A 14,287-nucleotide genomic window follows, 5' to 3' on the forward strand; every position below is an offset into this window, starting at 1 on the left:
ATTGGCCAATGCGCCAGTCTCCTCTCCAGCACAGGCGCTAGTAAATCGACGAGCTGTGATTACGTTCACGCTATTTAGGTAGTATTACATTTAATACAAGGGCTTGAAAGAAGTGGAAACTTAAAGTGTTTACTATCGGATAAAATTTTAAGTAACCTCAGCTTTAATAAAAGCTGAACGTCTAATATCTCTTTAAAATTAGTTTTCTCATTGAACTTCCCTATAGCGTCTACTGAATAATTTTCAATCTGAAATATTTTCTGTAAATCATACAGCTCCATTTGCCTACGGATACAAGATTTCGTTTACGGACGTCATATCAAAAAATCTTTACCATTTTATATCAGCCATCAGCCGTTCAAGAATACAGACTACAATCAGCAATACCGTAGAAAAACATACTCCGTACAAGTTTGTGGGGCACAATAAAAAATCGCTTATTTTTATCAATACGATCTGGGTGTCGGACATTTCGCATAAATGTGATATTGCAATATCGTTCGTCCCCTTTTTAATATCGCGACGGACGGTACTGGGCGGTTTATGGCACAACCCTTCCCGCGTTTTATTCGCGACCTGTTTGTCCTAATATTATGAAAAAATTGACGTCGGCAAAACGAAAACGTCCCTGCTTATATTTTTTGTTCCTTGATTTACTTTCTGTTTGCTTACTAGTGCCTATTGTTTATTTACACGTAGGTACCTAAGTATAATTCCATTCCTTAAATATTCATATCGTGTGTTCAATGTTTACAAGACCGTTAACAGCTCGTAAACACTCGTCTTTAAATTTAAAATCGTATTGTATGTTAATAAATATATACTCGATAATTACAGCGCTATTTATGCATGCATTGTTTTAACAAATGAATCCTTTACGTAAACATGACAGGTTATCAAGCTTGCATCGGTCGCAAATTGTATTAAAATAGGTTTTAATTACGAAAGAGATCTTAGCTCTTGACCTTTCCAGTGCACGTTCACCTTAAAGGTGGGCGAATATAAATTATCAAGAACATTGTAAGGGTTTGTTTACACGGAATTAAGGCCATCCGGCTACATGTTTTTTGTCACCGACATATATTACGCCTCTCTTGAGTAACTAAGCTGTATAAATAGTTTAGCACCCAGTATTATAAAAAATAGCTTCCCGGATAAAAAATAGCCTACAAATTATTCTGATATTTAAGCTATATTACAGCCAGTATCCATTCAGTGGTTTTTACGTAAAAGATGAACAAACAATCAAGCATACAAACTTTCGAGTTTATGATTTGTAGGATTTCTAGTTGGTCAATAGTACTCACTGTTGGCACTGTCGGGCTTATGCATGGCCGGGGGATCTCGAATCATGGCGAGGTCGTTACTCGCGCATCACACAACAAATCTTCTATCCTGAAACAATAGTAAGTTATTGTCAATAACACATGAAATATTTGACAAACTAAATGCTCTTCATCATAGAGAATGTTCCAGTTTTGATCTTGTTTAAAATAGCTGGGGTTTCCTTAGGAAGTACTTATTTACTAAGAAACATTTTATGCAGTATCATATTAATAGTTAAAACATTATGTTCTTCAGTATTTTCGAATACCTATTTAAGATTAACTATTCGTATATATGTATAAAAAAATGATATTGATTGTTTTAGTACGCATATTTATTGTTATGTTCTTCTAACAATAATTATGCTTATTGCGCTGTTTTGAGATTTAACGCTTTGGACTCCTTATTTAAAGGCCAATAAAAATAATACAGCTACTTTTTTATCACCAAAGACGAATATAAAATTCACAACGCCATCAGAGACCGAAAATCAAATTCACAAAGCCAGAATGCAAAGCACTTAAATCCAAATTGTATACGTATACCTCTACATCGATGTTGTATGCGAAAGATGTCCTTATTTACAAAGAATTCCACCCAGTGCTGGAAGGAAGGTAATACGCTGAGAGCGAACCCCAGCAGCACGCGTCTAGCTACGAAACCTCATTAGAATAAACGATATCCTCTCCTTACGTCCACTCCGCGAGACCTTATTACTCCGACAAACTGCCGTCAAACGGTACCAGCCAGGGCGATCATCCTACATGAAATGAACTTTATAAACTACACACTACGGTCTCCTTTTCAATATCCAAACACAACTGAGGCTTCACATAATTTTCTGTCTTAGAAATACGCTTTAGAGTCCAATTTCAAATGTAACATGAATAACAAACGCACTATCTGGTAGTATTATTCCGTGAAGGTTGAGACGTCCAAGCAAAGCTGTAAATTGAAACTTGGGGAGGCACTAATATCTCTTGCGGCTTGTCTCGTGTGCATATTGGATGTCATCAATTTTCTTACGCCATAAATGGTTGGGACACGATATTTTTTTTTCATATACTACACTTGCATTGACATAATTGATTGTCTTCTCGATGATAAAAATAACAAAGCTGTCTTGCGTTGAGAGTGTTTCAATTTGAAATTGAGCAAGATAGTAAATCGATTCAAAGGTTCATTTCAAACTCATATCTAAAATAACATTGACCAGAAGTACCACTATTTTAGAGACATTAAAAAAATTTCACCATGAATAACTTCTCCGTGTTTGCGACCATAGACTGCTATTGAATCATCCTGCCTAGAGACTACAAAGCGCCCACCAAAGGAGAATCATCTCGTAAATAAACTAAATGAACTAAGAATGCTCTCAACGTCGGAAGACCCTTCTTTATCATCTGGGCCACTGGTTGCAATGAAGCGATCCATCTTTGGAATACTTTGAAACGATTTATAGGCTTCCGGCGCCGGCGCGGGCGCAACTTACTACTATCTTTGGTCTATTTAATGTACGATACTGATCTATCTATTATAAACATACGTAGCAGATATTTTACGCCATGTTCGTAATCCAGAAACAAGCTAGATAGAGTAGAGCTTGAAATGTACTCAAATTTCAAAAAAATTGCACACTTCGATAATTTAATCGACATGTATGGATTTTTATAGTAGTGTACCTTCTTCTTGAGCTACTCAGTATTATATATGTTTTTATCTCTGTTTTAATAACATTACTCTGACAGTTCAAAAATTGTTTTGTTTGTGATTTGTAAAATACATTCAGAAACAATTGGAAGGCACTGCACTTAACCCGTATTTAACTTGTTTCAATTGTATACAATTGGCTTTTAAAATACCGAAACACTGTAAATAACATCATATGTGAAGAATAACATCAAGTACAAGTATAAAATAAAACAGAATATGCTATCAAACTTGAGTGGAATGAAAAAATTTTATAACCGCATCGAAATTCCCATCAGCACCTGTTACAAAGGCGGCTATCAAATTACCCGCGACATATCCGCGGAGCGCGCCGGAGCGAGCACGCCTCCATCCATAAATACGGTATTCGTTATGCATTTCTCATATTCATGAATCCGTTTTATTGGCCCCAATAAAATATGAACATCTCAGAATGGATATGAGAGAGCGGGCAAATCTAATATGGATTGCTGTGCGCCGGATTCGGTCCGATCGGCGGGTGGGGACGGACAGCTGCGCCGCGCTCGGGCCTCGCCAATCAGTAATGCTCCGTATATCTTTTTAACAATACCTTGAGTTTAAGCACCCACGTAAAAGCCCTTCTTTATTACATCGCAAACAATCGCGTCTTGTCGACTTACGTGACAACAATCACACAAAGAATGTAGCGTCCCCTGCGGTAATCTGTCGCTACTTGTAGTGTGAGACTGACAAACGATCTTCGCAGCGGAGCCCCACACATAATGCGAATTTAAAGGACTTTGCCCCACTAAACCACCTGAAGAAAAGGGCAGTACTCCATCGGCGTGTCAAAAATTCAACAGAGTGCCGGGATAAGTGGAATGGATGACGGGCGTCGCAGTACCGGATAAAATATTCTACGTCAAATCGTACGTCACTGGCTCTCGACTTGTTCTCGCCGAGAGTACTTCGCGGAAGTCGATTATTTATTCGCTTTTACGTCAGCTATAATACGGCTCTTTTGTGCCCTTTCCGATTTATATGCGCCAATCGGAGTGTTTTATAATACGAGAGAAAGCTACACCACACCTTAAAGTAGCTAACTTTATTCGGCCATTTGTCAGATCAACGACAGGCGGATGTTGAAAAATGTACGCCATTATACAATAAATAACAATGCTTATACACTATTATCATAAAATCATAACAAAAAAATTGAGAGAGTTTCAAGAGGAGGATAAAAGTTATTACTGAAGGGGTAACCTACAAAACGAACTCCTGATGTGCATTATACAAAGTAGAATGGCGCCAAGCAAGTAGATACTTGACTACAATCTGGTAGGTCCATTATGATTATGTTATCAACACGATCAATTAAGCAGCATTACGTTAAAATTCACCCCCGCCATCAATTACGTGGCAGCCGGCCGGCGCGTCGTCAAACACCGCGCGAGGCGCAACGTGGACCTACCCGCCGCTGCATTTAGTAGGCTGTACTATATTTTAATACTGCTCTAGATGTATACAACAAAGAAGCTATCAAAGGAAAGAAAATCGTTTTGATACATTAGCATCAATGTAATCTGTTTGACACTCCCTCTGACTCCGCTGATCGAATTCATTATTCACCGGAGGAGAGCAATTAAAGCTCCACTAATCAATCTCAAACTTCAGGCTGAGCTGAACTCTAATCAAGAAAACTCCTATTCTGTGAAAGCTTTTCGAACAAAATTTAACTTAATTAAAAATGTAAATTAAATTCCTAGTCGCTTCCACAAGCATGACGTCGCCGGGCCGCCGCGCGCCCCGCACACAGCGCTCGGGGCTTTTGATTGCAGCTAAAAGGTTTGGGATTAGTGCGCGAAAGAGCTTTCAGTGCATTTGTAGAGCTTTTAAGTGGGAAGCTTTCGCTTAAGACACTTACATACAATGTAAATTTTATGTAGATAGCTACCTTGTGTGAGTATCTTAAGCAACTTTTAAAAAAGTACTTTTGTTTAATGTTCTAATACGAAGTGAAATTTCAATCAGGACTTAGACAAAGTGGTGCTATCGCTAATTTTGTTTGTTTTAGAAGTGTGTATCTGCAGACAAACAGCGCTAAGCGAAGGGGTTGTGGGGTGTCTGGGGAGGCGGCCGGAGGGAGCGGCTCTGACCAAGGAAGTTCGGTGTCCGGAAATAAACCGCCCGTAAAATTGTCAATTCCGAGGGAGCGCCGGCGCCTGGGCTCGACAATTTTGAAGCGTGCGGTTCAACCGGCCCGCTGAGCTCCGGCCCGTTTCAATGTTTAAAAGGCATCTCATGTCAGCATTTTATTTTGACTCCATTACATCTTTATTATTTAAGTAGCTAGTTTACAAACGGGCAAGTAGCCCATCCATCTCTTCTTTTGAGATTGGAATTAAAAAGATTCAAGTAAATAAATGTAGAGTACGTACGAGTATTGCAGCTCATGCTCTACACGTCAGCAAAATGCGCATTGCCATCTGGGTGTGCGCCAAAACAATCACTGTTATTCAGTGTACTTAGCTGTACGATACAGTAAATTACACAACATTGTTTCACAGTCATTAATTCAGCGATTTCGCGATTAAAATTTAATTACATCCAACTGTCGGTACACAGAGCCATCAGATAGAACGTAGATTGAAAAATGGTTAAAAGCGTTAGGGAGTGATGTAAAAGAAAATTGGGCGAGATATATCATGAGTAGCACACGCAGATAACACACGCATAACCCATCCAATCACAAGGAGCAGCGAGCAGAAAGCTTATTATCGAGACGCGGCGTTGCGTCACCCGGGTAATGAGGAGAGCGAGACGCGCTCCTCCCGGGCGGACACGGGACGCCCGGCCGGCCAGCGGACTGCACGCGTGCACCCATCCAGCGCCGCTACCCTCGCGCTTTTTGAACTGAGATCATCGCGACGCTCATCCGTGAAATTGATTCTCGAGAAAAGGAAAGACTAAAAGATAAATAAAAAGGAAATAGGAAAACACAAGCTAAGATTTGGCGTGAAATTGTTTTTCAGCACCCGGCCGCCCGCGCCGACGCGGCTACGGCGGCGGCCCGGCTCGGGAATTTCCCAATTACTGGGTGTGAATGTATCTACTTGATTACGTAATGGATACTTTAAACACCTAACTTGGAACGCTCAAGTATTATAGTGTTGTACCAACTTGTTAATTGCACAATGTTCTTGACGACTGACTATATGCTCTATAACTAATTTGAAACGCACCCACCAAAGTAAACAGAGTGACTTGAAAACATGTACCTATCTATTTCGTTTAAATCAAGTTAAGCTATTAGATCTACCTAGCGTATCCTATTATGGAGATTTTGTCAAAGCAGCCTGTTAGCGTTATACATATAAGTAGAGGGTATAACTATCCAACGGATCGGTCGAATTGGGATCTTAAAACACTGTGACATCTCATCCACTACGTGATCCATTTGCCGAAGTAAGAAGCAATCTCATTCAATACCCGGCCGCCCCACCCCTCGGCCCCTGTGCGCCTAGGGTTGCTAACAATGCGATACTTTGTGCGCGCCCGCGCCCGTATCACGGAACGCAATAAAACTTTACATTCCTCTTTAACTACTTTCCTGTAGTTATCAGCGTGTGATACGAAATGGGGCATAAATACAGAATTGTTTGTTGTTTGAATTTGTTCTAGCCAACTTAATAGGGGCTGAACGTAATTCGATTAACTTAAACAAGCCATTACATAGTTTGTTTCTCTTTCCATTATTGCTTAACTATCCCTTTATAAAGCCAAACGGGATACGTTTTATCGACCCGCTTGAGATTATGTAGATATACATTCAAAGAAATCTCACAACGAAAACTTTTTCAATAACCTTTCAGAATATTCGGAATAATATACAATATGATTCTCAGAAACGACGAACATCGTCAACCCTAACATAGTAGCGAGTATCGCTTTCCCCGATTGTATTAGATTCAGCTGCCCTTTTCATCTACATGTCGTTCTCTCTTTACCTCTCAAGAGGGTCGCGCGAATAGTGGATATGCCGCGGACAGACCAACATTTCTTACAAAGTTCGCTATTTCTTTACAACATTATATTTTTGGAACAATATTAAATCACAAAATAAGACTTGGTTTTACAAAATTGGTTCCTTGTTATCAATTGGTAAGAAATAATGTAGTTCTTTGTTATGCGTAATGCAGACGTTAACTTCCTAACTAAAGCTCTAATAGCCAGGTATTGATTGTCGATTTTATTATAAATGATTTGTCTGCAAATTCGATCAGGAATCGCGTTTGTACGGCATAGCTGTCGCCTGTAGGCCCGTGATGGAATTTAGATCACTATCGGGGGTCACCATCGGCGCACAAAAACTATTTTCATCTAAAAACTCATCTATATTTTGTCGAAAAACTATGAATATGATTATCCACACCATTCCAAAGGCTATCATCCAATAAACCTGGTAGGTACCAAAGGTATCAAATCTTTTTCGTCCGTAGTGAAATTGAATATTTATCCGGGTAGTATCTCTATTCCGGAACAATTTTTATGTAGGGGGAATACAATCTCAAGATATTTGGGAGGGCCACTCCACGAGGATATTGGCAAATACCTTGCCTACATTACCTTTATTGCCTCGCGACGTTGCGTGCCCGATTTGATCGTATCTACGATTATTTGCGTATTATTCAATGTTTCTAAATGTTATTCGACTTGAACTCTAATTCGTTATTCATGAAGCCGATAGCAAAGAGTAAGATTTTAATGCAATATTCATCATTGTCTGTTATGCACTTGTTATGTTCATGTTTATTACGCCTTATTTACATCGTCTATGTCTAATTAAAAGTGCTTCAATGAAAAAAATATTTTACAGACATTTCTAGTTGACCTAGTTATTTGCTATTGTTATTTTTTATGCGCATTTATTAGGTCGTTCTTGGTATTATTCGTAATGTGTATGTCCATCATGAAAATGGTCTTTATTGTTGAACGAAATATTAAAATGCAACATTCAAGATTACGTTTCTATTTTACTTATTTAAGCCCTGCAATATTGTAAGCGATTTCTTGTACACCACATCGTTCATGAGCTTCAATTAGTATAAATAGCTACATAGAGGTGTATCAAATCGAAGTTCCTTTAATCTACCCACGAGGCGGGCGAGGCGCGAAACCGCCGGTTGAAATGTAATTTGCGCAAATTAAGCCAGACAGTCTGCATAATTTAGCACATAAAACTCGCCGCCATAAGCCGTGCTCTTATAATTAAGTGTACCGGACGTTATGTATGGTGTTTCACGCCATCAATTCACTCATGACACGACACACAACTTGTGTAGATGTCGCCATTGATGCCTTTGAAATTCGTGTTTATGAATTTTAGAATACTTTATTTTCTTAACCCTTTATGAATTTAATTGTTGTTCATTATACTTTCTCCTGGATTGTGCATCAAAAATGTTACTTAATGTACCTATAAATAATTGTGAGGGTGGCTGCAACATATTTTTTTCCTTTTCTGCGATGTTAACTCGTACACTTTTCGTCGAAATACCTTTGCAACTTTTTTACTTTGAATTTCTCTTCTTCGTGGAAACCCTCGCGTCAACTGTACATCATGCTTAGCGATTGTGACCACTAGTATTAAAAAAGAACGACTCACGTAAAGGGTGTTCTGTTACGCTGTCAATAAGTACAGGGGACAGGATCCAGTTGCTTACTAATTAATCTGCATGAATAACTAGATACATACGTATCGTTTCCAATAATTTCTGACTGGAACTACGCGTACATCTTACAAAAACGCTGATATTTAAAAAATGTAAGAGCATTATTGATAATTAAATTAATTGGTTGATTTCCTAGAACTTGTTTAATGAATATATTGTTGTTTAAGTAGATATGTAGGCAGGGCACTGTTGAAGCAAACTTGATTATTCATGTAATTATTTAAAATGACTCAGGCATTGAGAAACCATTCAATCAAAAGTAATGTAATTATGTCCGTAATAATGGACACATTTTAAAAGGGTAGTGCTTAATTAATGTTGCTTGTATCCGTAATCTTTACATATCAACAGCACATGTCTGAAGTGGCTGTCAACTTAATGTTCATTAATACATAAAGTAAGTAGTATAAGCATGATTGTCTGATATTTTTGTTAAAAGCTCTAACCGAGTGAATTAAATGCTTACACTGGATATGCATTCAAGTCAACAAACAGTTAATATAAACATCAATAGTAAAGTAAAAATGTTACACAGGTATTAGGTGCTACGGCCCTCACTCTCTTCCCATTTAAACACTACACAATAGGCAAGTTACTAGTAGTGAATACTCACACAGCTAAGCGTAGCTATATATCGCTTGCGGTACAGTTCCCCCACATAATTGTCATTGTAACACGTCGCTGTAGATTCAGCGATAATGTAGCTAATTAACGCTCAGACGAGCGAGGCTGATTGTGGCGCTGCAGCGCTGTTACGTTGACTTAAGCTGCAATAACTTAGCTCGAGTGCAGTAAATAAGTGTTCGTGATCGTCGTCCACTAGGTATTTTAATGAGATTTAATAGCGGCGGTCTGTCAGCCGCCAGCAAGCCCGCCAGCGGCTCAGCAAGCTCACAAGCAACGCACTCGGCTTTTAAGGCCTTAATTGATTCCGTACATGTTTAATCCGCTTAATGGTTGTTTTGTCGGACAACATACAATAACAAAATCCGGTTTCTACGCAGATAATTCTGATTGATGTGAAACTTTATACACTTGTCACTAGACATTCCAGTCATTAGGCAAATAGGCTATTAAACGGAACGAGAGACAGACATTTTACCTTCACCGAGCATTGAGCGATGCGAAGCAGTATCATTTACATCACGGCGTTAGCGCTAAATACAAGCTACCTTCACTGAAATCTCTGAAATAACTGAATAATTTAATGGCTTCATTAGAGGGGCGGCGTTGGATGCTAATCGTTATTTATAGACAATAAATTGTTATATTCATAGTGGTCGGAGCGGAAGGCGCATAAATTCGACGAGCGAGTGTCGGGTTGACACCTGTGATTGCATTTACAATGCTAATTCACGGCACAATATCACGTCATCTGCTGCCGCGCTTCACGTTTCACAATCGCGCTGACACACACCCAGCGCCGTAGCATGCGCCGCCGAGCCGCCGCTGCCGCACCCAGATATCCAACTAATGTCACCACGACATTTTACTATCCACTACTTTTTTGCAATATCCAACTTAATTACATTATTGGCAAAGCACCAAGCGCGTGCAAATGGGCCGCAACGACGCCCAACAACATAATATCCGATATTGACACAACCCGTGGAAATGATTGATGATTTAAATTCATTATTAAAAAGATAAAACGGGGAGTGGGTCGTTACACGTCGAGATAAGCCGGCGGATAAGCGGCCGCAATCCATTATCGAGCAGTTAATTGATAATTACTTTCTTCCATTACGCCGAACGAAAAACGTGGTGATTAACTCAGAATCGCTTTAACGAGCACAATGGGTCGACGTTCAATTAAAAACCCTTGTCGAATGTCGACGGCTTCGCAGAAAAGAGGAATCGACGCTGACTCAATCTCGTATACATGGAATAAGGAATTACTCGCGTGCGGAAAGTTTTTAATTAAATATTCACCCGTTTTGTAATTAAGACGCGATTCAATTGAGTACAATGGAGTTTCGTGCGGCGCTTTCCAAAGAAACCGGAGACAGCTTTAACGTTTTAATTTAATGCTTGCTCACAAACTGATACATATATGAATGTTTTACTTACCGCTTTCGTGTTGGCCAATTAATACTTACTTTAAAAAATCTTACATTTGTTGAACATAAATAAATGTCTCATCGCTACATTCATTGTGTTCTCCAAGAAGCTTAGAGGCTCTGAATTCATAATTGTTTAATGAATGTTTTAGTCGTTCGTATAAGTGATCTGGTCTTAGTTGTACAAAATCTTTTCACGTGTCAGTGTAACTCCTGTGCGCCATCTCATATGCCGCATTTGAGCGTAATTTAAATGCATGCACATTACTCGCGAACGACGCTCTACACAATACCTTAATTTATTATAAATAGCTTTATTACATGACCGAACTCGTCAGGGGTTTTTGAGGGAATTCGTGTTTTGTAACGAGCGTGTTAATTTAGGTTTCTAACACAGGCCACCTTTATAAAACAGGGCTAATTTAAGTTTTTTTTTTAAATTACCGCACTTATATTTTATCCCATTTATGAGTATACTTCAACCAGACCGAAGCAAATAATACTGAAATTCCAGTTAGATTATTAAACTAAATCCCAACTCAGCAAACTCCCAACTGCCTTTCGAAACGATTGTAAATTATATTTCCTATTAAATGATCTGAGAGAACTGATAAGATATAAATTTAATAAAAGTTTCTCAAAGTAGTTCAATAAACGTCTTAGTTATCTCGGTGTAATCCCCAAACGACCCAACTGGTAATCTCCTAGACGTTTAATTTCGCCATTTTAAATGAATCGCAGATCTCATATCCCGAAATCCTTACTGCGATTGGTTCGTCCGACCGCGCGTATAAATTCTTAAGGAAAATCATCTGCAGAATTCCAATAGCTGGTTGCTGATGTCCAAAATCGTGATATATCGTGGCTCAGGCCGTTTCTGAGCGCCTGTTTATGAGATATTTCATAACGTGCACAGTTCTTCGATCATTTATCATCACTGATTTTATATTGAGGGCTCTACTCCTTGAGGGAAGACTGCATAGTAAGTAAGATTTTTGCAAACTAAGGGGCTAATAGTTTAGTAGCGCAGACAATTACGGTCAGAAAGAACGAATCGCACAAGAATTACGCGTAAAATAAACGTAACCACGCACGTCTAGGTATATAAGTTTCTCAAAATATCACCTGACGCTATTAACACGGACAAGAAAATATTTCCTAACCATGTGCTAATGGCCCATACAAAGCGTTGTGATGTCGCTAATGAAACAGTTTCGGCAAAAAGTATGAACACGCCGCGCCACCGGCTTTTGACAGCCATGTGAAAATTGTTAGAGTGCTACCAACAGCACACAAACAGCTGTTATTAAGTAAATAATTGGTTGATTGTCTGGTCCCACAGAGAGCGATATGCCGCTCCAGGGTTCGATATAATTGCAAATGTAGTGCGTGTCGCCACGTGATCGGTCGCCAGTCGGAGCCTCGCACGGGAGCTCACTTGCTCCATAAACAGGTTTCCGTATTTTTCAATCAGAGAGCTGTCAAAGCATTCTGACACCCTCATCCCGTCGGCTCGCACTCGCCGAGCACCGAAATTGGTTTTCTACATTCAATCCATACAAAGTTTAATGTTATTCGTTCGCGATATCACCGGGATGCTGCCGATGTTTACCGACGCGCCAAATCATATTGGATTTGCAAACTTTTGTTTGCGGACTTTATTTCATTTCACTGTTAGTTCAGGCCGAGAGAATGTAATTTTAGATATTGTCCTCGTCTATGTTTTGAATAAGTCTCTTGTATATTTGTTTTCCACGAAGTAGAAGATTTTATTAAAAATTTCCAAGTCGACTTCGATTTAGAATAAACGCAGTACCTACTCTTTGCAAAAAGTGCTAGTTACAAATTAACCGATCCGGATATATCCGCGAGAAGAGAGTAGAGCGCCAATAGAGGCGGCTAAAGGCTGGAGTGTGCCCGCAAGCGTTTATAAATTGAAGGGCTGGTACCTGCGGCTTAATACACCGCCGTTTCCGGTTCATTTCCGGGCGGCGCGCGCGGCGCCGGATATTGCTTTTAAGGTTGCGCCGCACGCCATCGCTCGCATTCACACGCGCGCGTTACCCGCCACGCTCTACGCTCCGCCACGCGCTACCCACTGCCGCCGCCCAGCATCACACCAACGCTTTAATTAAACCATGACTAACTTTGTGCCTACATTCTGTATGTCATCTGTAAGACCTCTATTTTTAGAACAAAGTTTCCCCAAAATTAATATCAAAAAGCTGTTGTAAGCCGCCATGAAATTGGAATTAATTTAAGACGTACAAATGAACGATCAGAAGCTTTACAAGAGCTGCATTAAGAGCGTCGGCATCATTACAAATAAAAATACGAGAAACATAATCCCTTGGAGCCGCTCCGGAAATTAAATTTTCCCTTAAGCTTAAAGTTTAATTAAGCAATATCACGCGAGTGCATAGTGGCCAGTTCAGTTGCGGAAAGCGTAGGGCGAGTGCTTCGGATCCCATTCCCGACAGCCGCGTCCCGGAGGATATGCGATTTGATGGACAGTCAATTTAAGAGCGATGCCGGACCGGCGACTGTGTGCGCTTTCATTTACACGAGAACCGACCGAGAGCGTATAAACACGCGTGTTACCGTTGCAATGGGAAAATACGTGGTAATTATTGAAATGGAGTGTTTAAAGCCAATTTATTTTTTATACAACTCTTAAATATTTACGAATATTACATCTTTTACGTAAATGGCATTCATTAATTTAACCTCAATGTCGTTCTTAAACTTCACGTGTAAATACTTAAATGTCAACTGAAGGACAATGACATTTTAAACATTAACACAATCGAAAAGTAGGAATTGTATTAGAAGCTGAGCTATAATCCTAGCTAATTGGAACTGTGCGAGGTGCTGGCCACATTTGTTCAATAATGGAATCTACCATATCTAGAATTTTAAGAGCAAAAACATTAATCTGGTTGATATTGAGCAGCTGGCGACGACGCAATCTCTTCCTGGCACCTTCACGACGGCGGGCGTCACATGTGCTTTATTAATTATGTTCTATACTCACCTTTATGCCGACATGCTTATGAATATTGGATAACGTTACAGTACCATTACTTTGAAATTTTGTTTGTATTTCACGCAGAATACATTGATCTTTCTCATATTCAGACCTTTGGGAAAAGGGCAATAAAGTATCTACCTTATATATCGAGATTCTCTGTAACAATTTAATGTAAGCACGATATTCAATATTTTCGTAGCAAGATAATTCTCCGAAACTTAATTTCTTAGAATTATTTTTATACTTTTTCGATTAAAACAATTTTCGCAATATTTGCAAATTATTTGCAAATTTGGAGTTAATTAATAGAGCGCTAATTATCTTAGTCATGTTTTTACCTAACATCCTGACTAATGAATCTACAAGTTTATGCTTTATATTCTGACTAAAAGAATAATTACATAATATATGTATCTTTAAATGTATTTTTTACATTTCTTCACAAGTTAGAAGAGACTACCGTATTC

General features: G+C 39.2%; 1 protein-coding gene across 1 annotated transcript in view; it reads right to left on the reverse strand.

The window, feature by feature from the left end:
• LOC124632685 (LIM domain only protein 3-like) overlaps positions 1-14,287 on the reverse strand; it is a 37,113-nt gene that overhangs the window by 9,996 nt on the left and 12,830 nt on the right. The window contains exon 2 of the mRNA XM_047167625.1: positions 1,308-1,395. Within this exon, the coding sequence (XP_047023581.1) occupies positions 1,308-1,353 (46 nt within the window). The 5' untranslated portion in view covers positions 1,354-1,395. The remainder of the gene's footprint in view (positions 1-1,307; positions 1,396-14,287) is intronic.

Source organism: Helicoverpa zea, chromosome 8, assembly GCF_022581195.2.
Source record: "Helicoverpa zea isolate HzStark_Cry1AcR chromosome 8, ilHelZeax1.1, whole genome shotgun sequence".
NCBI lineage: Eukaryota > Metazoa > Arthropoda > Insecta > Lepidoptera > Noctuidae > Helicoverpa > Helicoverpa zea.